The 23,942-nt window shown below is 38.2% G+C and overlaps 1 protein-coding gene across 4 annotated transcripts in view; it reads right to left on the bottom strand.

Moving 5' to 3' along the window:
• Nucleotides 1–1,006: 1,006 nt before the first annotated feature.
• SLAIN2 (SLAIN motif family member 2) overlaps nt 1,007–23,942 on the bottom strand; it is a 36,007-nt gene continuing 13,071 nt past the window's right edge. The window contains exons 3-10 of one of the 4 annotated variants that reach the window (XM_035897673.1): nt 21,428–21,592; nt 19,819–19,980; nt 18,207–18,566; nt 16,542–16,619; nt 15,676–15,813; nt 10,535–10,615; nt 5,219–5,537; nt 1,007–3,663 (exon numbers count right to left, since the gene is read on the bottom strand). In XM_035897673.1, coding sequence (XP_035753566.1) covers nt 3,597–3,663; nt 5,219–5,537; nt 10,535–10,615; nt 15,676–15,813; nt 16,542–16,619; nt 18,207–18,566; nt 19,819–19,980; nt 21,428–21,592 — 1,370 coding nt within the window. In that variant the 3' untranslated portion in view covers nt 1,007–3,596. The remainder of the gene's footprint in view (nt 3,664–5,218; nt 5,538–10,534; nt 10,616–15,675; nt 15,814–16,541; nt 16,620–18,206; nt 18,567–19,818; nt 19,981–21,427; nt 21,593–23,942) is intronic. The other 3 variants (XM_035897674.1, XM_035897675.1, XM_009642304.2) reach the window with 3 other exon arrangements.

Below are 23,942 nucleotides of genomic sequence, written 5' to 3'. Positions count from 1 at the left end.
ACTGCAGAAACAGTATTTTCTATCTTGAGTCTTGCAGTGTGATGGTGCGAAATATAAACAATAGTTTAATGTGGAAGAGTGTGTTACAGAAACCTATTCATTTTCCTGCAGGGCTGTGGGGCAAACGGTGCTTGACTGCTGATCTAAAACACGATGAGGGAAGGGGGAGCGGATCGCATTTTAGGAGCAGTAGGTGCAAAGCCAGCTCTACGTCAACCGGTCAGCTAGCTAGGGGGGAAACACTTTAATCTACTGGGTTAATTACAAGTTAGGGGACTATGCTGGGATAAACAATTAATAGCGAGCCTCACAGGCCAATTTTGTTAAAGAGAATTAATATTAAGCAGCCACCAAACAGAAGTAAACCTAGCTTGACTTTATTACCAAGATAAGAAAGAGCCAGTGTTTGCATTACCATTGGATATGTTGCTGTGCGGCAAAATGCAGATTACAGAAAGTTACCAAGTTCAAAACAAAATTCTTGCTTGTACGCGAGCCAAAAGATAGAGGCGTTCGTATGAGAGCTGCATAAAACGTGCACTTCACAATTCAAAGGCGGCTTATGGGGTAGACTTCTACACTGCTCAATTTTCTGCAAAAATTCCAGAATTTTCAAAATGAAAAATTTGTTTCATGTGGTAGAGTATGCGTGAATCCGCTAAAGAGGGAAAGGCAGCTTGTGTACTCAGAATTGCACAAACAAATCACTCTGGGTGAAAATTCAGAAAACATTTTTTCACATAACGGAATTACATGTCATCCTTACAGAGCAGAGGCACGACCAAGCCCACCTCAGTCCGTCAGTGAAATCACAGCTTTCACCCCAATGCAGCATTGTGCTCAGCTCATGAATTACAGGGGGCAGAAGTTGATGCTGGTAACTACCGGAAAAGTGAAGATAGCTCTTGAAAAACAACCCAACCAACCAAAAAAAGCCCTAAACCAATACCCTCTAAATTTCTAAAGGCTTTTAAAAACAAGCTGTTATAAAAATAATGATCCAGGAAGTATTTTGTGGTAAGAATATTTTATATATTTTTTTTTACACTTTTAACACTTACAAAAACATTCAAACACAAAAAAAATTAAATAACTTTGGAAGCAGAACAAGTCCTTCTGCCTACACACATACAACAAGTCCGAGCTGTTGGCACAAAAAGTAATCCACATTCATAAAACCCTTACTACTATATCAAACATAAGTTAAGTAAATCATAGGCACTAGTTTATCAAATCCATATTTCCACACTTCTGCAGTAAATCTCTACACACAGAGCCCCAGGATTTCCTGATATCAATAAACTGGTAATGCACCAAGGCCTTCTTAGTAAATAGTCTGTCTTTTCAGGAAGTCGTCGGCTGTATTTCAGGGGGAGAACAGCAGAGAGAAGAATCCTTCTGAAACTTAAGCTGAACTTACCCAAGTGATGAATTGCTAAGGAAAGGTACACAACAGTTTGATGCAGCCATGGTAAAACCCCCAATATCGTCGTTTAAACTGACTTTCTTAATTTAGAAGTCAATCAAGTGTTTGATAAAATCCACCAATTAAAATTCTCCTTTTTTCAATGAAGACTGCAGCATCGCTTTATAAAATGGCGAAATGTTAAAATTTGGGCTTTAGCGAGTATTTGACCTAGTCCTCTCTTCTGCTTCATAGTGACATGACTAACTGAGATCCGCAATCTGCCAGCCAGCGACACAGGGCTAGGTTAGTGGTATGTACTGGTCTACTGGTGCAAGGCAGTTTCTTTACCCCTGCTGAAATCTTTCTCAATTACAGTGTATTCGATACCCTGACTTCAAAGTCTCAGCACAGATCTTGGTCTGGAGTGTGAAGTCATTCATCAACCCAAAGTTTGCTCGAGTAATTAGAGCTGCAAATTAGTCTCCACTCCTTCCTATTTGGCTTCTTCCAAGTCAAGTAGAATTGCATGGCTTTTCATCCAGGAATAGGTTAATGCTGGCCTAAAATTCAAGCGCTGGAATTTCAGGGTTAGTTATCCTCTTAATGGTTGGAGTCAAAATACACCAGCAGTTCCAAACTCGGATACTAGTGGGGTTGAAGGCTACCTACCGCCCAATCCAACGTGTAGTGTTTATCAGTCATTGCACAAAGGATATAGCATTCACATTCTCTTACTTCATCAACTGTACATCCAAAATACTGAAAAAGCTTCAAACAAAATCCCTTCCATTTAACTAGTCCCAGCCAATACAACTTTAGTTACAAATGTTTGCGTGATGTCTTCCAAAACAGAAAACAATGGTTCAAATGCTAATTATATGAGTGAGTTGTTCTGAGCAAAATGTGTTAGAATAAGTCAGAGCCACCAGAGGAATTTAATAGCTTGTAAACAGACATAGCAGGTTTCATACTCTGTTACCAGTAATGTAAGATACACGTATGTAAGGCAAAGTACATATTTAAACACACTTACATGGGCAATATCTTCTGTAAAAATATTTACAATTTAAAATAAACCAATTTAAGAAATGGATGAAAGTAAAAAAATAGGATACAGAAAACTCCCTCATACCATGGAACATCACCTAAATGAATATCATTTGGCATCAAGAGTCAACTCATTACCTTAAAATTTGTATGTTACAAGTGCATAGTTGTGTTTCCTTCTCCTTAACTACCAGCATTTACAGTTGCTCCAGGCTGCAAGCATAGTGGTATGGTATTGGAACAAATTAACATTGTGACTTGCTCTTTCCTTTTTAAGGAAACCTGCTATAAAAAAAGTTTTTCCCAAATAGCGAGCCATGTGATAAAAATGTGGCTACAATAGCAAAGGCCATCTTTCCTGAGCCAGGAACTTTAAGGTTAGAAAGATTGTACAACTGATAGTAAGCCCTTTTGGCAATCAAACATATAAGAGCAGATAAAGCTGATAAAATCAACATAGGAAAGATGCAATCTATACTATTGCATTTGCGTGTCTGCTACATTCAAATCTTTAATGTTAATAAAAGCCATGGCTACCGCTTACTGTCCTGCCTAATCCTCCAGAGTCACTTCCGAATCTTTCTGAAGGACGTACGTACCGCTTTCCCCACTGAGAATCTCACACAGTTGTTAAAAGCAATGTTTCACCAGCACTGTAGCAGTCTGCAATCAGAATATTAGCTCTGATCACCGTAGTCTTGTTTCAATAGTACATATTCACCAATCTTTCTGCTGAATTAAAACAGGCTGAAAATGAAGTTTTGGACAATGTAAGTTGACGGCTATACTTGCTGTTTTTCAAGATGGGCATTTCTTTGGCATTCGTTAGGTTTTTGCCCAGACATTGGCCACTGTCATAAATGCTCATATTGATATCTTTTTAGCAAGCAAGAAAAAAAAAAACCCAGAACTGATAGCAATTTAATGTAGAAGTGATTGTATGATCACCAAACATCTGATGTTAGATGTCATTAAAGTGCTGCTTTATAATCTCTGCCAGTTTGTGCGAATTAGAGACAGAGAGGTCCGGAATTTTTACAAATCCCAAAGTCACATCTGAACAGTTTGTATAATCAAGCTGTCTTTTAGCCTGGTGAGGAAGCATCCGTGAGCACTGGAACTTTGTATTAAGCTTTGCAGTTCAGTAGCAGCCGTCTTTCCAGCTCTCGTCTTTCACGTTGCCATAGGTCTTCGGAGCTGGCAATGATCTAAAACAAAACGAGATGTTTTTCAGTTTCATACATAACTGCTGAAGTCTCCATCTACAATACAGAAGAATTTAAACATTTTATAAATAATTGAAATACACACTTATTTACTCCTCTGCAACACAGTTTACTTAAGATAAACCCCAAAGTATTTTCAGTTTCAGGATCTGGGTGTTGTATCTTGGCAACTACCATCTCAGAAAAACATCTGCATAAATAGACAGAAGACTTTTTGCTACTACACTCCGTAAGAATACAAACTTAATCTGCTGCCATCTAAAAATAGGCCAGTTTTTTTAGTGATGTATAAACAGGGAAATCCTTGTTTAGAGTATTACGTTTTGCTTACATCAAAATCTTGACTTTCATAGATACTTCATTATTGCATTGTGTACAGATACTGGATTATGTACGTAAACTTTAAAAAAAAACAACAACTGTGTAAGTTCAGTAAGTGAAACACTTTCCTGTAAAAGACAAGTTGTGATCTGGACAACCACACTTCGCTACTATTAAGAACTTCCTGTCAAAACCAACTGCTTTTTATTATCCTAAGTTTCATGCTGCTGACAGTGCAGACTCGGAGTGCAAACCAGTCAATACTGTGACAGTCACTTATCGTTCCCCCGCCCAGCACTCATCGCAGAACAGAACTCCTCCACTTCACTATTTACTGCTGTTCCATCTTTTCAACGGTACTGAAGACAACTGTTTATCCTTTCTGTTTAACGGGACTCTTAATATTCCTCAAGGATGACTGCTTCTTTACATCAGCTGGCTTCCACTTGACACCTTCAGTAAATATCCACATTAGCGTGGCATTAAGAGCACATATTCTAAATTATGCATCACTTCCTTCTGATTCTCCTGAAGACAAATTGTCCATGTAGCCTTTCCAGTTAATACTCACTCTCTCTCGCGGTTGTTTTCCACAGCACCCTGACATGAAGCAACTTCTCCAGCTGGGTGCTAGCACAGAGGTTACGTTTGAGCTGAAAGTTTTGTTTTGTCCTCCGAGTTAACTGCATTTATTACTATGGTAAATTTAGCAAATGCCATGGATGCCTCCTCTGTCCTCACGTGTCTTCCTTCCTAAAGCTTCTAGCTGCACAAGGAAAGAAACTGTTCTCACTGTGGTACCACTGCTTGACATACGGATTACAAAAGGAACTGCAATAGTTCTGACTTCAGAACGTGTCGCTCAGGGGTACAAATGAATTTTCCCTTCCCAGCTGTATTTTAATGACTTTTTACCACATGCAGACAAATTCTTATTGCCTTCTCAGCCCGGACTAAGATGCTTTATTTACTTAGTTCAGGATCTTTCGTCATTCATTTCACTTTCACGCCTTCACCTTCACACTCTAATTCAAGAACCTTTTTCTCTCGGTTTTGCTTTAAATCTGTTTTGAAAAAAAAAGTCAAATACTTCACGTGGAAGTCTCCATTTACACCGTAAATACCATGAGACCAAAGTAAGAATTGCAGCACAGATACACAACATACAAAATTCATTACGGAAACTTCAAACCAAGGCTGCCTGTCACATACTCACCTGCGAACAGGCTGTGCAAGTTTGCTACGAGGCACTGGGATGCCCCCTGTAGAAGGGGCACTGGGTCTGGGCAAACCACTCCTCATCCCTGCCGTCCCTGCCGGTCTGGTAAGAGTAGTACTGTTAATACTGCTGGCAGGGCTCGGCAAGCCTGAACTCTGGGCTGCAAGAGGCCCTGGTGAAGAACTACTGTGTGTCAGCTGTGTGGCTTCTGGAGAAGCAACTGAACCGGGTCCATGGTTACTAAACGCCTTCACTGGTTGTCGCAGAGCTAGGGGAGACGGTGCCGCAGGTGAGCGAAATTTACTCGAAGAAGGTACTAGAAAATAAAATACGGAAGTTACTTTCAAGCTTAAGTTACAATATAACTGAAATAAAACCCAGGAAATTACTTTATGCAAAGATTCAAACAATATGAAATGTATAATGGAATACAGCCAATCAAGCAGCAATGAGAAACAGGAATTCAGATGTCCTTTTTTTCATGTGTTTCTGATATCGTAACTAATGCCCCATTTGCTTACTACAAATACTTATTTATCTGGATTTATAAGTCATACTAGTAAGGCTCTAAGTATTCTATCAGTCAAGTCAAACAGAAACAGAGGACAACATATCTGTTAAGAAGAAATTTAGCTGCTCCAGAAACCCATGAACCTAACTCCCATCCCTGAAAGAACACATTGAGGAATACAGGATTCTAGTGTGATACAGTCTTTAAATAGATTCAAAGCATATGTTAGCTTTCAAATGATGAAATTCTGAGCACAGATCAGCTTAATGTTTCTTTTATGCTCTTCTTTTTAACCAAATCCATTGAATTAGAATTCACATAAAGGTATGGTCACGTCCCAGATTTATTGGCTGATGGGGGGAAAAAAAGATAGGGTCAGCCAACCCCCAACACCAAAGAGATTAAGGTGCTGCTAGGTAACTTAAAACAGACAACAAGTTATAGCCTTCCTCTTTTACAAACGTTATCTAAATTATAACTAATATCTGAATTAAAATACTTTGTATCTGAGTTAGTATGTACAATATAGGTCTTTATCAAGTCCCTTCCGGGAAAGGTTAGCAAGCCAGTGAAAATCCATTTAGAGGCTTAGACTTACAATACAGCCCGTTGTGCAGCAAGGTGCACATGCAGATGTACTCCATTAGCAATTTATTTTTGTACAATATATCTATTTTCCTCAATGCTATTAATGTAACAGCAAGAATTCTTATTTATTATATACTCAGGAATTACTTCTGAATTTTAGTAGACAGCTAGCAGTGAATGACAACTGATCCTCACAGCAAAATACTGACAAAAAAGACTATTCAACAGTTCTTTGATAATGCCAAACCTTAAGCACAACTCTTCATGAGTATGAGAAATATTTTCAAAATATGCACAATGTATCACTAAACAGAATACTTAAACTAATCCATCATCTTAATAATTAAATGGTATTTCACCAGCTTTTCAAACTAATCATTAGGGTAGGTCAGTAACAGTTGACAATCAAGAAAGTAAAACAAAATCACGTTTACATTTAGTGAATTTGCATGAGCTATTCTTTCCTCCACTAAACAAACTTCTTTGCACAGAGACCGAAGTTGAGTCCTCTTTGACAGATGTTGTACATAAAGACGGTCCTTCACATAGCTTTTATTACCATTTTACAAGGTAGATCCACTAAGAGCATGAGGAGTGAGAGAAGGAATGAGTAATGACAGGAACATGACATCCTAAATGGGGTACAGAGGAAGTGGTGGTTTTCAGGCTGTATTTTGAAGCCATTCCTTACAGGGGATGTCTAGGAAGATTATTATGTGCCTCATTGCAGATGTGGATTTGATTCCTTTCTGGATTACCCAAGAGGGCTTTCCACTGATAGCTGTATCAAACAGCATGAAGCTGCTCATGGGAAAAGGTGACAAAAAAGGTGGCAGAGATGTCAACAATATAGGACACTTGGTAAGTAGCAAGGAGAACAAACCAACCCCCTTAAAATAAAAACCTTGGCATCAAGCCAGGGGATGGATTAAGGAAAGCATTAACAGCAGAATGACTGGACAAGAGCAGCAGCGAAGTGCTTCTGGGACTAAGACAGATTACAAACTAGGATTTTTTAAAACGCAGCATTGCCTGTAACATTGGTGCTATCGAATCTGCAGAATTTCTAAGTGATTCTAGAGTGTAAACATAGGGAGCTTTTATCACTCAACTTCTCATTACAACACTTGCTTGGAACACAAATACAGCATCACGCTAGCAACTGACCAACAGAGCAATGCCAGCGTATAAAAAACTGAATATAGCTTTGGGCATCTTAGAGGAAAAGGTTTTTAGGTACAGAACATAAGCAATGAAAAGTTGTAACTGAAGAAAGCTTGTTACATTCCCAGTGAAAGCAAGCATCCAGTAAATTAGTCCTCTTCATTCTCCCCAGTCTTCCGTTGACCATATTTTACCACGCTTCCAACTTGAGCTGTCAATTCATAAAACGTTTCCTGTCAGCACGGCATTGCAGACATTGCTGAGAGCTGTATTCATTCTTGTGCATAAAGGAGTGAATTGTCTTCCAATGTGCTGTGATCTCCAAAGCAGTCCACATGATGTAACCTCTGGCAAACTGCCTAATAATTCTGCTCTACACAAAGAATTTTGTCTTAGTGTGGGTTCAGATATTTAATAAAACTCAGTTTGGCCTATTTGTAAGCCAGGATCACAAAGAGTGAGGTACTGCCTTAGCCAAAGACTATTTGATAATTGTATACCCGTGCGCGGTATTGAGCTGATCCATGTTTAACAAACACACGTAAATGTTAAGGGTAGTGCTTAACAACTTTATGCAACTCCATCTCCTTAGAAAGTAAACGACTAGAACCAACTACAATTAACACATCTGGCAACAATAAAAATAAACAGCACTGTCCAGTCGTGACACTTAGATTTCCCACCCTCTCTGGATTCTGGGCAGGGAGCAAGAGAACCCCACCTGGCAAAGTAGGCTGCTGTGAAGCTACCACCTTATCTGGCTTGCACCCCAAGGCCAGCTGCTTAAAACCAGAGTCAATTCCAATGCAGCTGTTAAATCATCGCGATGAGATGATTCAGACTGATACGAAAGAACAGATGAGGTAAAATGATGGGAATCAATAAACTCTTCTGTCTTCTCAGTACCAGACAGACATGGACCTGTCGGTCCAGAGGAGGGCCACAAAAATGATCTGAGGACAGGCTGAGAGAGTTGGTGGTGTTCAGCCTGGAGAAGAGAAGGTTCCGGGGAGACCTGATTGCGGCCTTTCAGTACCTAAAGGGGGCTTATAAGAAAGACGGGGACAGACTTTTTAGCAGGGCCTGCTGTGATAGGACAAGGGGTGATGGTTTTAAACTAAAAGGAGGTAGATTCAGACTAGATACAAGACAGATGTTTTTTATGATGAGGGTGGTAAACCACTGGAACACGTTGCCCAGAGACTGTAGATGCCCCATCCCTGGAAACATTCAAGGTCAAGTTGGATGGGGCTCTGAGCAACCTGATCTGGTTGAAGATGTCCCTGCGTACTGCAGGGGGGTTGCATTAGATGACCCAAACCATTCTATCATTCTATGGTCTGACTGATACAGGATTGCTGTATAAGCCTTAACAAATCTGTTACAGTGAGGTAAAGAGTTATTTTAATGTATTTTGAACAGTTTTACACAAAATGGTAAAAAAAGCCAACGTCTGTGTATGAAAGGTGTCAAGCTATGTAAAGAACAGTATTTTAAGAAACTAAACCCAATTGTTGCTCATAGATTATTCTTTTGAAACAAAAGTCTTGTTTCATTACTGGATAATGCTTCTATACTTGTGAGAATCTCAGACCAGAAGCAAGAAAATCAACGCAAAGACTAAAAAAATAGCAAATAACTGAAAATGACATGTTGGGTCCTCATTTGCAGTGAGGAATGACAGCAACTATTAACTGCAACACGTAACTGGTGGTGCGACATGCTCAGTTCCTCATTCTCTAAGGTTTAATAAAATTTTACAAATAATATAAACACAAAGAGAACTTAATTTTCTGTACATTTCCACAGCTCCACACTAGGCCATCGACCTAATAAGTGTTCCAGACATCCTCAGATGAAGGTGAAGGCATGGCCAACTAAAAAGACAGCACGGAAAGCTTTGCAGAGGAATAAAGATGGTGGTCTTACGCAAAAGCAGAACATTGAGAGAACTTTTCTCCATTTGGTATGAAATACTCTGAAGACTGTTAGAGATCTCCTGTTAAGCCACGTGAATCTGTTACAAAGTCATTAGACTTTGCTAAAACATTCCACATGGAATGGAGTTGACTTGAAGAAGTTAGTGGTGTGAAACCACCGAGAGAAACACGTGCATTTTTTGTCAGCCACTCTCAGCACCTGCACAAAGGACTCTCACAATCCTTAAAGGATTCTATCATACAGAGAGCTTACAAATTGGTCTCAAGTGAAATATGATCTTTAAGATGAGATCTTCTACATTGTAACAAACAACAAGACCAACTATGCTTAAAACCAAAATCATGAAATTGTTTTATCTTAGTAGTGAAATTGAGGCAGTGTCACATACAAGGCTGCCAGGATTAATTAAAATCAGTTAAAAATTGTCAAATTGGATTACAGACAATGTATTTCATTTTCTTCCCAAAAAGCAGGCAACCTCAGCCGTTAGCAAACTGGAATATTATATAGAATGGTCTGTAATTCCTTGAGAAAAAAATACAAATCTAAGTTACTGTATGTTGGGGTTAATCTTGCAGTTTTGAGAGGAAAAAAGAAAGTGCAAGCACGTGTGCATGTATGCACAAAACAAGTTGACATTCTGTGTTCATCTTTTCAAGGATAAACTCGTTAGCTTTTGTTTCCAGCACAAAGGATGATATTTTCACTTGTCTGCATATTTTTTCACAATCAAAAAAAGAAAAGTTTTACAACCTTTGTTTTAAAACCTGTATTTTACAATTAAAAAGATTCCTATCCAAACGTAGCCCTAATGAGTATGGATTCAGGAGTCTACTTTTCTAATCCAGATTTCCCGATTAATGCTAGAAGTCACCAATCCTCGGATTTTATCTCAAAATCCAATTTAATACTTTTTTTTCCTACCCGATGCAGGTTTGGTTTTTTTTATGTTTAGACCAAAATGTTACATACTTTGATACAGCAAGGACCACTTGGTTAATCTCGACATGCAACAGCAATTTTATTTATCTAGAATGTGTGAGATTTAATGCAGGTGAACAATTATCTGAGATTTGCTGGAGCTTGATAAGAGGTTGTAGGTTAATTACCTCCTTTTGTAGATGGAGTTTGAAGAAACTGTTTGGTTTTGAAGGCAGCGCGAGGCAAATTTTTCTGCCTTTGCAGCAGAGCTGTTGAAAGACAAGAAGTGTTATATTTGTCTAAGGAGATAAGAAAACTAAGTTTACTGGGAATTTCAGAATTGCATCCACTTGTGAAGCATCAAGAAACAGAGTGAGTAACACACTCAAAAAGCTGTTATGACTCTGGAAGTGATGGGGATTTTTTAAATGGTGCTTACTCTTAATAGCAAAGAGTTACAGAGGAGCGTGTCAGAAATTTTGCAGTGCAAAACGCGCAGATTCTGTAAGAGTAAAGCTTCTTGCAGGGCAAAAAGCCCAGATAGGCAAAAAAAATTAATACACCAAAGGGAGAACAAGCCACCTAGCAAACATGCTACAGCAATATGAGTGCAAGATTAGATATGAAGATGAAAATTAAACTGTCCTATTTGACCTAGCAAGACTAAACTTTTCATTTTAAAGGAGAAATCAAAAAATGTTCTAAGACTACACAAAAGCATAAATCTTTGTCTAAATGTGATCATCATATAAAAAAAGTTTTTTTCTTCAGTTATGCAAATGTAAGCCATTTTGAGATATGTCTGTTTCCCCCCCGCCCCAAAAAGGTATGCAAGAGGACTCAAACTGAAGGCATAACACTTCAGAATAATGAGCTGCCAGCACGTAGACAGCATGGCAAAAATTGGGGGTTTTATTGCTCCTGTGTCCTGTCTTTTTTCTAGTAATGCTCAACGGTTGATACTGCCTTGAAATGATCTCACCACCTCCCAGTTACTAAGTGAGAGAAGCCAATGTTCCAAGAGCTGCAGAATCTTGGCAAGGAGAGAATTACCTATTGCCAGAAGGAACGCATCAACTCAGCGTATTTTCACCACAGCATATTTAAGGGGGGAAGGAGGAAAGTAGTCAATGAAATAAAGCTTTGCCTACAGAAAGGCTTCTTAAAATGAAAAGGTACGAATAAACATCTCTGCTCACATCAGTATATGGAGTTTTATACCAGCATAAAACTGACTGCACTAGCAAGGCTTATTTCCAAAGTGAGAAGGAAGAAAGATGGAGGAACAGCTGTGCATAAAGATCCTGACGCTGAGTAAGAAAACTCAGTAATCCTATCACCAATTGGTGAATATTGCTAAAGAGAAGGTAGGGGAAGAGCAGTTGGAATCCTATTAATACTAGCTAATCCTGTTCTAAACTTGATAGCATATAATAGTTGCCATCACCTTTCTTATCCTTCGGTCAGTGCAAAATTCACAATATTTTGTGAACTATAAAAGAAGTTCATCATGTGTTTTACCTTCATTCTGAAAATCAGACTAGGTGGGCCTATTTATTTTAGTGTTAACTAACTAAAACATGTCACTTTCAACAAACAGCAAAAAGGAATTATAGTGTTTATAAACATGATAAAATGCTGCTTGTGGCTATTAAGAATCAAACCCCCTATTCTTTCTACCAACTGGAATCTGATGCAAAAGAGCATGTGGTAATATGTAATTTTTATTCAACTTCTGGCACATAGTCTTGCTATAAACTTTTTTTAAGGCATACCCATAAACAGTCAGCTAAGCACATTAAGATGTCTAAAAATGAGCACAATTCCTAGGAATTTAGTGTGGCAGACCACGGGCCAGTGCGTTTCTGTCCACAAGTATTCCATTATACCATTTTTTACTGAGTCAGTGTTTTTGTTATACCACACAAAATCAAGAACAGCTTCTTCCTTCATATTTATGATCTTGAATTTAGTTTGCCCCAATTCATTCAGTTAGATTTAAATAAGCTACTGCACATGGCACTGAGTTTCTTCCCCCATCATTATTTACACTACTTGCAAGTCAGAGATGTGGGATGATATGGAAAGGATTTCAAAAATATGTATGTCAAATTCTTTCCTTCTCAATGGGGACTCCAGGAAAACAGAGACTCAATAGCTAAACAATTATGTGCACTGAATCACTAAAAAGAACTTCAGGCAGTGCAATTTGGGCAACGCTGAGGAAACATGCAGTCTGAGATAAGCATGGAGTGGATGCTTATCCACACTACTGGCTGCTCTTGAAGCGCTCCGTATGCTATTACGTTGCCTGTCACAAGTGGTGCATGCTGAATACATGTAGTTGCGTTTAATTCTGATCAACCGAATTGGAATACTCAAGTTTCCTCAAAATATACGCTTTCTTCTTTGACCCTGAACATGCCAAGCAGCTGGATCTTGGCAAGCAGACTAGTTACTTTACTGATAGTTTGAACAATCTACAGCTTAGCTCTTTGAAAAAGTGTTGTATTTAACTCTGCTTAAAGATTTAACACTCATGTGCTAACAGTGCCAGCTAAGTACAGAAGTATCACACACAATCCACTAGAAAGCGCATAGGTCCTACATGGAAGCCACCCTGGAAGTTCTACAGCTTTGCACAATCTATGTGGTGTAAGACACAAACATAGAGACTACCCATCATTCTTACACTTCAATGTCTAAAAGATACCTATTCCTTGGAGAATGCAAGTAGTACTGTATCTTCCAGTTTTAAGGTGAAATCTTTAATAGCTTTCATATAAAAAAGTACTTTCTGCATAACAGCATGGAGAACCAGATGTAAATGAAGATTCTAATAGTTACAACTACTATGTAATTCACTCAGTTGCTTTTCAAAAAGAATTTGGATTTTTCACCACATTACAGCTAAAACTTAAAATACCAAATGTTTTCATGTTTTACAGTTGTACCTGTAAACATATTATAAGTATCTTCCCTCTACTCTTTAAGCAAGCGTGTACAATTTGCCTATGTAGCCATAACAGGAATTATCTTTTCAGAAACTTACTGGATTCCCAACTCATTTTTGAATGCCAGCAACCATAGCAAGTTCAGCATTGCAGCCACAGCAAATGTGCAAGTAAATTATGAACAGCAGATCTTTGACAAGGAGAAAAGTAGTGACCTCAGGTGGCAAGCCAGCATCCTTGCAAAGGTAAGCTCATGCAAAACTAGCAGGTATATGAGGAAGCTTTGAATCCTATGACCCAGAAGTCATTGCCAAAAACAAAACAAAAATTTGCTGCAATTTAACAGTGCTTTGTGCAAGGTGACAAAACATAAAACCAATAAACCAAAAAGTATGCAATAAAAAGGACACAATTCTGGAAATTTTTATACAATGTACAGTTTTGCAGAATTTTTTTTAATCCAGACTAAGCAAAGATACTTACTCATTGACTTCATACACAAACCGTTTTACGATTGTCAATAGCAAGACTCTGACAAACATCTGTAAGAGCAGGGAAACTGTAAAAGCTAGAAATCTGGGCTTTATTAATGATACTTCACTTACATTTAAATGTAAGTTGCTCTAGAGTGGTTGACATTTGGGGAAAGATTCACATGAAAAGCAAGCAAATTTATCTAATAATTTCTGTGATTCTCAATCCATCCACGAGTTGAAAAAAATGATATGTATATAAACATAAGTCTTTGGCTCCTGCAATGAAGTAACTCACTGAATATTAAATAGGGAGGCTTCTGCTGTCTGATCTTTCCATAAAGTTTCACTTTTAAGACTAGAAACAGCTTTCTAGCCAACTAAGTTGCCCTCTGTACTCTGTCCTTTCCAGTTCTCTCAATTTAAAAACATCAAATAAAATCCGCACAGGTTTTTAGTAAAAATATTTTTTCTTCATTTTCTTTCAGGTCATTTTGATTATTCTTTCCATCACAAAAATAACACTATTGGAGAGCTGCTGTCCAACTGCTCCAAGTGCTTTACAGTTTGATAAGCCTGCCTAGCAGATGACAGTCCTGCATTTGAACTACACACGTGCCCCTTCAGGTGTAAATCCCACCTTCTGAGCATCTGTGAAGACTGGAAGAAGGGGGCAAGGTGGAAGGAACAATCACAAGGTCACAGTTTCTCTGGCTACAGTATCACACAGCTGGGACTGACTGTCCACACAACCCTTACATCTGCTCTGAGTTGCTACAAAGATAGAAATCTTGTAGTCATTAGCATGGCCTGTGTTCCTTATTCTGTATTTAACTGTATTTGGTTGCATTAACATACTGTTTTGAAAGGATTAGTTAACAAGGCCAACTAGGTATGCCAGTTCAATGGGTTAAAAAAAAAATCTGTTTCATTCACAAATATTATCTTACATTTCCCATCAAATATTTAGATTACTGATGAACTTTTATCATAGAACTTTTATAGTTCAGAACTTTTTTTTTATAGAACTTTTATAGTTCAGAGCTCTACACATAATAATATTCCTAATGTGTTCTTCCCTTGAAAATGTCACACAAGGTTATTAATTCTGAAACTTGTTTAAACGTTTCCTGACCATTTTACCTTAAAACAATGGGAACTGTCAATATTGACATATAAAGAAGCAGTGAATATTTAAGTTTCATTTGCTTTGGCTTCTTTAAGGTCACCATTTTTAAGAGACTTGTGAGATTAGCAGCGTTCTCACATCAGTAGTCCACTTTTGGACAAAGGAGCAGCCCCTAGCCCAGCAATGGGATAATTTGTTTCACGGGACACAGGTTCATGCAAACCTTTTCTGAGAAACACAGACACTTAAGAAAGTAAATAAAATCTGCAACTGAATATATAATTTCCAGGTGACAAAACAAAAGAAGAAAATAAACAGCAAACAGGAGTTAAACTTGCATGAATGATTTCAGATCAGGTTTCGCTATTTTAAAAAAGCAGTAAACATCACCTAGGTTAGTGTTTTCATAGCCTACTAAGTTTTTGTAGCTGAGAATAAAATTCAACAGTACAAAGCACTATAGCTTCTGTAAATCACAGAAAATAAATGGCTTCTGAAGTGTGTAACACTACTGTATTTATATTATAGTACTTCCATGTATGCTGCTAGGAAACTACGAATGATACCTTAATAAGAGAGCAGAAATTCTTTGAATATACTCAGTACCAGATTTTGTGTACTAAAGAAGCAGATTTTCACACAGATGCGATTAAAAATCAAGCTTAGCTTCTTCAGTGTGATATGCAGTGTTTCTTTTTGCCATGAAACTGGAAGACAGCTGAGTTACCATCACTTAATTCTGAAAGATACACTAAAGGTACTTAGGTACTTACTGGCTGAGGCTTGAGGTTGAATGCGAGGTATTCCTCCATTTGGCACTTGGAAGTTTGAGTCACTTCTGCTGTTTTTCACAGACTCAGCTTGGATGCTAGATGTCCTGGACAGGTTTGGAAGACTACGCCTTAGTTTCTCTGTATGAAATAATACAAAGACACCACATGTAGTCTGATGCCGCAAAGTTCAGGTTATGAACCCATAGTTGAACCCCGAATCTAAGTGACACAAAGTTTTAGCCATATAAAACTACACTGCAATTTAAAAGCATAATTTGTTACGTTACAGTTCTTCCATTATCTTGAATTAAAGGTCTATACTATTCTCAGATCTATCATATACAAAATATTTATATAAAAAAGCAACAATGGACATTTTTCACCTGTGGTGAAAAAAGTCAAGCATAGTATGTTTTGAAATTGAAACATATCTGGATTATGATTTTCTGGGGTTTGTTCTACTGTTACAGAAATTGAATAGGCAAAGCTAATTTGCAGTTCTGCACATTTTTGAAGTCTTTACCTAGAAAGTTATTTATAATATAGAATGCTTGCCTGAAGAATAATGGTAATGTTTTTGACACACATGGTAAATTTTTTGAGTCAATTCTTGGGACTACCCAGTCCCTTATCAGCACATTATACAATAAATAACAGCCACCCACTTGAAAAAACTCTTCACACAGAGCATTCAAAATTATTGAATTGTCCAGTTATGCTTCAACTTTCACATATGACTTGACTATCTATTCAGCTAATACCGGTTCTTCAAGGGTCTTCCGAAATTTGTACCGTTGCTCACAGAATACAAAAAGATGCCATTAAATCTCTCTCTTAAGTCTAATGACATTCAGTGTATCACCAACCCGTGCAGAGCTGGGTTGATGACATACTTCGGATAGAAGACTGCAGATGCCTTGCCAGGAAAAGTGGCCCACCTGATTCTGTAGAGGGATGCAGAAAAGAAGTATGCTAACCATGCACAAGCACTGAAGATGAAAACAAAAGTAAGACTCTTTTCATAGGCTCAATATTCCTACAAGTGTACTTTCCGCACCTAGTAGTTTGCATTGCAGTTGGTACATTGTTGAGCCCTGTCAACCAAATTTCCATCACACCATTTGAGAGAAAAAAAATCCCAAACACTTCTTTTTGGCTGCTGCTACATCAACGCTGAATATCCAAGCAACATTGAGCTGCACAAAAACCACTGCGAGAGAATTCCTTAGAAGTGTTTCAGAAACACGATTGCACGCTCTCTTTTGATCCCTCTGGTATGTGGGATACCAACTTCGGTACCTTGCCTCTCATGGGATATTTTTGTTGTAACTCATCTAGCATGCGTTAGGACTTTCCTGAAACCCCAGAAAAGAATGGGAAGGGAATTCTCCACGAAGCCACAATGTAACTGATTAGTTTGTGTGTTGTATATTTTCCTATATACCTAAGACTTCCCCAAACCACTATTACTAGATGAGACTTGGGCTAACCCTTCCAAAGATATGCTTGAATAGCTAATTAAATTTGCATGATCACCTTCCCCAAAAGCTCCAGCCTAGCGCACTGATTTTCCTGATTAAAATTCTAAAATTTCTTAGTCAACAAAACTCTAAGTGGCATATTTGCTATATTAGGGGGAAAAAACACCCAGAAAATGAACTGTTTAAAAATGCATTTCTACATCATCTCTACTGCAGACATTTTGCATCCAGATTTCAGGTAAGACAAAAAAATAAGGTGAATTCTTAATACCTAGATGTGTATAATTTCTGAATTTAAGATTGTATTTGCCAGATAACAACTACATTTGTTAAAATGGGAATATGCTTGTGAAATTTCAGCCCAATTAAAGGAATTTCTACCAGACTGATGCCTGGAAAAAGTACATTCAAGAAGGAAAATCATATCAGGATATAATACTGTGTTCCATGCCAACATAGTATAGTTGTGTCAACTGCAAGTTCTGTTTTTTATTACGCAGCAGTCTGTACTGCTTTGAGACATCTAACGTATCCAACAAAGGTGTGACTTGAGTACTAATATTTTTAATGCTGTGTTCATGCTCAAAGAGGTCAGTCCTGCACTGCCAGAAGAAAGCATTCAACTGTCTCACAGGTTACAGGCATGAAAAAAATTGCCATGTTACTCTTATCTGACCACAGTTACTTTCTCTGCATTTTATTCTGTTATCTGCAAGGCCTAGCCCTACTGGTGAATGACAGTTTCCCTTGGGCTCTGCTTTATTTTTGTGCATTTGCCTGCCAAAGATAGAACTCTTGTCACCACAAAAGTCGGTTACTCCCAGAGTGACTGGTTAACATCTAAAATAAATATAAGCCTATCAACTTATCTGACTGCAAGGGTTCCCCAGCAGAACTTAAGCTTCGCTCGGCTCTGCTTTTTCTTCAACAACCCTGAGATTAAGCCATGATGTTACACAGGCATATAGTTTTAGCACTGCACACTGACCAAAATCCCTTACAGGAACTAGACAACTACTTGTGTAATGAATTTGAGACAGAGCTTTTTACCTTCACTTTTGACATTACTAGTCTGCAAATCTGTAGGATGACCTTGAAGTGAAAGACGAGGTTGCTGTAAACGGCTAATCATCGGCTGGGGTGACACTCTATTGTATTCTATGCTTCGAGCAGGCGATCGGGAGCGAGGTGAATTCCTTGGAGATTGTTTTGGTGAAGGCCAGGGAGAACTGCGAGGTGATGGTGAGAACCTGTTAACAGCAGGGTGCACTGTGTGATGTGTGCCGTCTTCTTCATCTTCTAAACTCTGTGCATCGAGCTCCTGATCGCTGAACGTGCCTCGCCTTGTAGAATTGCAAGAAGAACCAGAACTACGCCGAGAAGCAGTTGCTGCATACTCTTGCCGGAGGCCTGGCAACAATGAGAACATTGTTTACTTGCTTCCAGCCCACAAATGGTTCAAACTAGAGACAGCACATACAAATTACCCAGTGCTCAAACTCACATTTGGCTCACCTTAACTCCTCTTGAGGCATTAAATTAATTCCAGATTAGTACCAAAATAAGTTATCTACCAGCTGATAAAGTCTTGAAATAAGTAGGTGCATTCATTCCTTTTCCTGCTACAGCAGTCAGCGGTATAGGCGTGCTGCATACTTGTGCATCTCCTCTCCCAGGCTGGATACCAGTAACACAGGCTACACCTTAATTTTGATACCGTGTAACATCCTATAACAATTATAGCAGCCAGAGTGAAATCTCTTTTGCTGTGTATCAGTAAATGTAACAAAAAAGCTGTATGACAAGCTACCCCTAGAGAAACTAGAGTTGTTAGACCAGTAGTCTCCAAAGTGGGGTGCATACACCTCAGAGGGTACACAAAACAATCTACTGGAGTGCAGGATGGAAGCTTTGTACTACTAATAAAATAATCTTTTTAAAAAAGCATTTATTTCATCTTTATCTCATCCTTTAAAAATGTCTATTTTTGTGTACATTTGTGTATTTTTTGTATGTAATTATTTGTAGAGTAGTACATGTATATAATTTATAAAAAAATACATACGTATTGGGGGTTTGGTTCCCCTCCCTCCCCCCCACTGACAGGGGTACACAGTAAAAAAGTCTGGAGACCACCTAGTTAGACAACTGAAATTTACTACCACTTTCTGCAGTCTTAGAGGGACAAAAAGACAAAGTGTCAACTAAACCTATAATAAAAGAGAGACATCTGCAGAGGTGCTTTTCTTCACTATTCTTTGCCTTTACATGACTTTACATTCTGGTGATTTAAATAATGGTTTAAGCACTGATGTCAACAAGACCAGATTACACAGGGAATGCACGTATCTCCCAAGAAGACTGGTGACAGGCAGCAGTCCAGTCTAACGACCATTCTTTTAGCATATACTATATGCTACAAATTCATGCTCTCTCTAGCATTTTTGTCCGCTGTTCCTAAAGAACACTTCTGCACAGCAACTTCCTGTCCTTATCCTGGAGACAGAAGTCCTTAGCCAGCCTTATCAGGAGAACTAAGTTTGTACATCCACAGTAAAATCCACACCCCTTTTCCATTCTTTTTTTAAGCAAGTGCTTCTGCATTTACTCAATAAAAAAAGATCAACTGTTCCACTTTGTTTTCAGGATGGAAAATACTTACTTTCTTCCTGCATTCGTGCTAGAATTTGCACATCTGTAACATCATTTAGCTTGTAATTAGACCCAATAGAGTCTTCATCCATCTCTGATGCACTTAATTCACTGTCCAGAGAGGACTGTGGACTTAGTGGGGGATTTCTATCTGCTGAACTTTTAAGATGACCTATAGAAAGAAAATAAAGTAATAGGAAATGTTAAAAAAAAAAAAAAAGGGCAAAGAGGCAAGCTGTATTTCCTTTCCTAGTAAGAAAAACACCAATCTGAAAACGGATTATGACTGAGACATTGAATCTGTCAAACCATTTGAAACATTTGACTGCAAACCTAGGCTGAAAATATACTTTACACAAGCAGAGCTTAGCCATTACCTTCTAAAAATGAGCAACTTTATAGAATCATTATAATGGTGGCAAAACAAATCAATGTCATATAATCTGGTCTACCTGTACCAAGTTTCAGCTGCTATGAAGTCTGCCCAACTCTTACAGAAAGAGCAACTGCATACCTGTTCCACTTGTGCTTTTATTCTTGTCCCTGCACACTGACTTGTAAGACATGCTTGTCTATATCCTTCTTGACAATAAGGACTTGCTGATCCAATGAATATTGATTCAGTCTGAAATGCTTAAAGTACAGCTTATCTGAAAATACTACCTGTTCTGTGCACACACCTTTGCTAAACTGTAACATACCAGAAAATCTCTTCCCGTTTGCTGCTTTCTGGCTGACACCCCATTGCCAGTTACAGTTCATCTCTGTCCTGCAGACAGATACAGCATTGTAGGACACAACGCAGAGCTACATAGATTAAAACAAAACCCGGGTAATGGATCTTGTGAATGTACTGCAGCACAGGCTTCTCTTTACAAGTCCACAGCAAACTACAGATAGTTGGATTGTCAATGCAATGTTTTTTCATCTTCCCTGCAAGCTAACTTGAGTTCAAGTATATATAATAAGCCAACATGCCGACCTGAGTAGAGATATGTTCCAGGCATCAATTTTTCTGATGCAAATGAAGTGTCTACGGTACAGAATAAAAGCAGAAAACACTGCCAGAAGTTAGTGGTTACGCTGATGACTGCAAAGCCTCAAGGAATGCCTTTAATTAAAATACACACTTCTTCCTTAGATTATATTTGTTCACATCTCAGACAGATGGATAGGTATGTTGCGAACCAAATGTTTCAGTTAATAAGTAATAGGGTAGTTGTAAAGACTTTACAACTACCAACACCTAACCTTTGAACACCTACTATTCAACTTACAACCCAGTCAATTACACAGCCAGTTCTAGAAGCCACTTACAGATGTTGGGACTCCATGGAACTAACGCTATGTGTTAGGTCTAACTGCTAATATGCATCAATGATCCTAGGGACGCAGACATCCAGAAAAAACATTTTAAATGTATCTCATGCCAGAAGGTCTGTAAAAAAGCCTTTCCTCAAAAGCCTTAATTACTACACGATGCAAACAGCATACAAAAGACTGGCAGGTTTTTGGTGTCTTTCTCACTCTAGTTCAATGCAAATGTAATCTATTTGAGCACATGTTTTTGAAAGGCAGAGGAGGAAGGGGAAAGGGAGAGACCAGACACACACACTTACCTGAGGTACCAGAAGGTATGAGCTGTTTCACTAAAGCAGATTTCACTGGTGTTGAGGACGGAGAGTTGAAACCACTGCTGTAGGGGCTGCTAGTATTTGGACTATAGGAGCTTGCGTAACTGACCGCACTGAAAGGGCTGCTGTACAAACTCTGTCTCTTGAGAGCTGTATGAAAGAGGGAAAGTGACAAATTACACTGAAGGAACCAGTGAAAAATGAATACAACACTACATATCTTCAGTGTGATTTAATCACTATGCAATTCACGTAGAACATTTCAGTCATCAGGAAGTTTTTTCAACTGATTTCTTCATCTCCTAGATACAACCTTACTGTGGAAGGAGCGGGAGAAGAGGATAAGACATGATAGTGACAAATATTTTCCTTGTAAAAACCAGAAAATCACTACAACTGATCTCTTCAAGATGTTCAACGCAGGCATTGGGAAGGACGAGTGAAGCAACTCAGAAGACAGTAGTAGCTAAGCGACAGTAACATACATCTGACATACAATGAACCAGAGCACACCATGAAGTCTAGTTCTCCAGAATTCAGACCTGTCTAGATCACGCAATATTTCAATGGTAACCCCAAGACCAGCACTGCAGAACTAAGCAATACCACCTACAAATTTCCCCAAAGCTTACGCTAAAATGAAAAACCATTAAGCATGGCAAATGCTTCCGTTTATATTTCTGGGTGACGTGAAGCTACCGGGCACAACAAAGCAAATTGACTGTAGAATTATTCCCTTCTATATACCTCCTGTTCTAATGCTTTGGGATTTTTATATCCATTGGCTTCAACCCCATATACAATATAAGATCTAAAACTGGGTACTTTGCTATTTATTGTAAATATTTCGACGCTAAGGCATTTTCAGATGAATTTTAACCTCTGGTGAACATTTTCAGTATTATACTGCAATTCCTCTAGTTGCCAGGTGTATGCTTTGTATAATTACTTAAATAGTCTAAATTACTATTTTGTTCAGAAATTTACCTTTTATTTTAAAATAACAGAAACTGGAACTTCAATAGGGGAAGTTGGAACCAAAGGAAATTTGGTCACTTTTGGTAAAATCAGTTCCTTCATTGCTGAAAGTATTTTATGTCAAACAGAACTGTATTTTAACAAAGAACAAATTAAATTGCAAAATACTAAACTGAAAGTTAGAGATCCAAATGTCATAATATGCAAATCTAGATTAGATTAAGTTGCAGCTCTCCTAGCTGCTAGAAACTAAACTCTCTTCAAGGTATGACAGTATTGAAACTATATTATAAATTGACAAGAATAGACCTGGCAAATGCATGGCAATACACTCAAGACTTAAAAAAACCCCCCAAAATTAAGCTATTCAAAGAATATTGCATGATGTTTGTTACTGAAAAAGGGCTTCAATTAGTGCAGTAATAATTAGGCTACTGACAGTATCAGACAAAATAAAACACCAAAGAAAGGAATTGAACTCTACTCTACTGTGCCAGACAACTTGAAATTACTTTGTTTACTAAAAATCCTTTTATTCAGTGTAAGTTGGGGTTTTCAGTTGGTTTGGGGTTTTTTTGACACTACAAGAAGCCACAAGAGACTACAGTTGCATGAAATTCTGCTTTCAGCAACAAAGCCTGCTTTGGCTCCTTCTCCCACCCCACTTTGCTCTTGATCACTACCTCCTCGGCTGTTCGGTACAAGCAGTGGTGGGGCTGTCCTATTCTCCAGCCTACTAAAGTGGATTTAGGTTAAAAACTTCTAGAGCATTTTAACTGATTGCATCAGTGAAATAGTTTTTAGTAGTGCCCCAAAAGACATACTGTCCAATCACATGGATGGCAGAATGCAGCACAGAGGCAGAAGCAGCAGAAATTAAAGCTGACTTTGCAGCAGATTCCTTAAATTGCACCTCATGTGAAGATCCTCTCTGGTGTCTAAACCAGTTCATATTAGTAGTGTTTTAATCAGAGTGAAAAGACAGTTATAGGTAGAGAACAGAAAGTTTATATTCCAGCTTTCACTGCACATCTTAAGTGATATGTGCTAATTTCAGCAATTAGTGAATTCAATGAATTTTAGCAAGTATTCTTGAGGTACCTCCAGTTTATTTTGAGACTGTCAGAAGGGAAGTCTCCATTTTATTACAAAGCTCAGTTAACAAAACCAGTAATTACAAGCCGGTTGTATTCTGGTTGACTCTGATGAGACAACTCCTTTGACAACAAGTTTTTCTGGCATTCACACAGGAACCCCAAAGCATCTATTCCAACTGTTCTCATGCCAAAAAAAAAAATTATTTTTCATCTCTTGCCGAAAATGACAGTAAAAAAACCCCCTAAAATGTAAGTCTGCACAACAGTTCTTTATTTCATACTTATTACATAGACAAGTATTTTAAAATATTAAACACAAATTAGAAAACAATTGAACTACTGTATAATCTTCAAAACAGGCTCTTTGTACATATCCATAGAGATACAAAATATTTGATCACATACAGATTTTTTTAGATGAAAGA

The sequence above is a fragment of the Egretta garzetta genome, unplaced genomic scaffold, assembly GCF_000687185.1.
Source record: "Egretta garzetta isolate BGI_Z169 unplaced genomic scaffold, ASM68718v1 scaffold557, whole genome shotgun sequence".
NCBI classification, from domain to species: Eukaryota; Metazoa; Chordata; class Aves; order Pelecaniformes; family Ardeidae; genus Egretta; species Egretta garzetta.
Note: the sequence above shows the minus strand (reverse complement) of the source record. Positions and strands in the feature narration are given on the sequence as shown.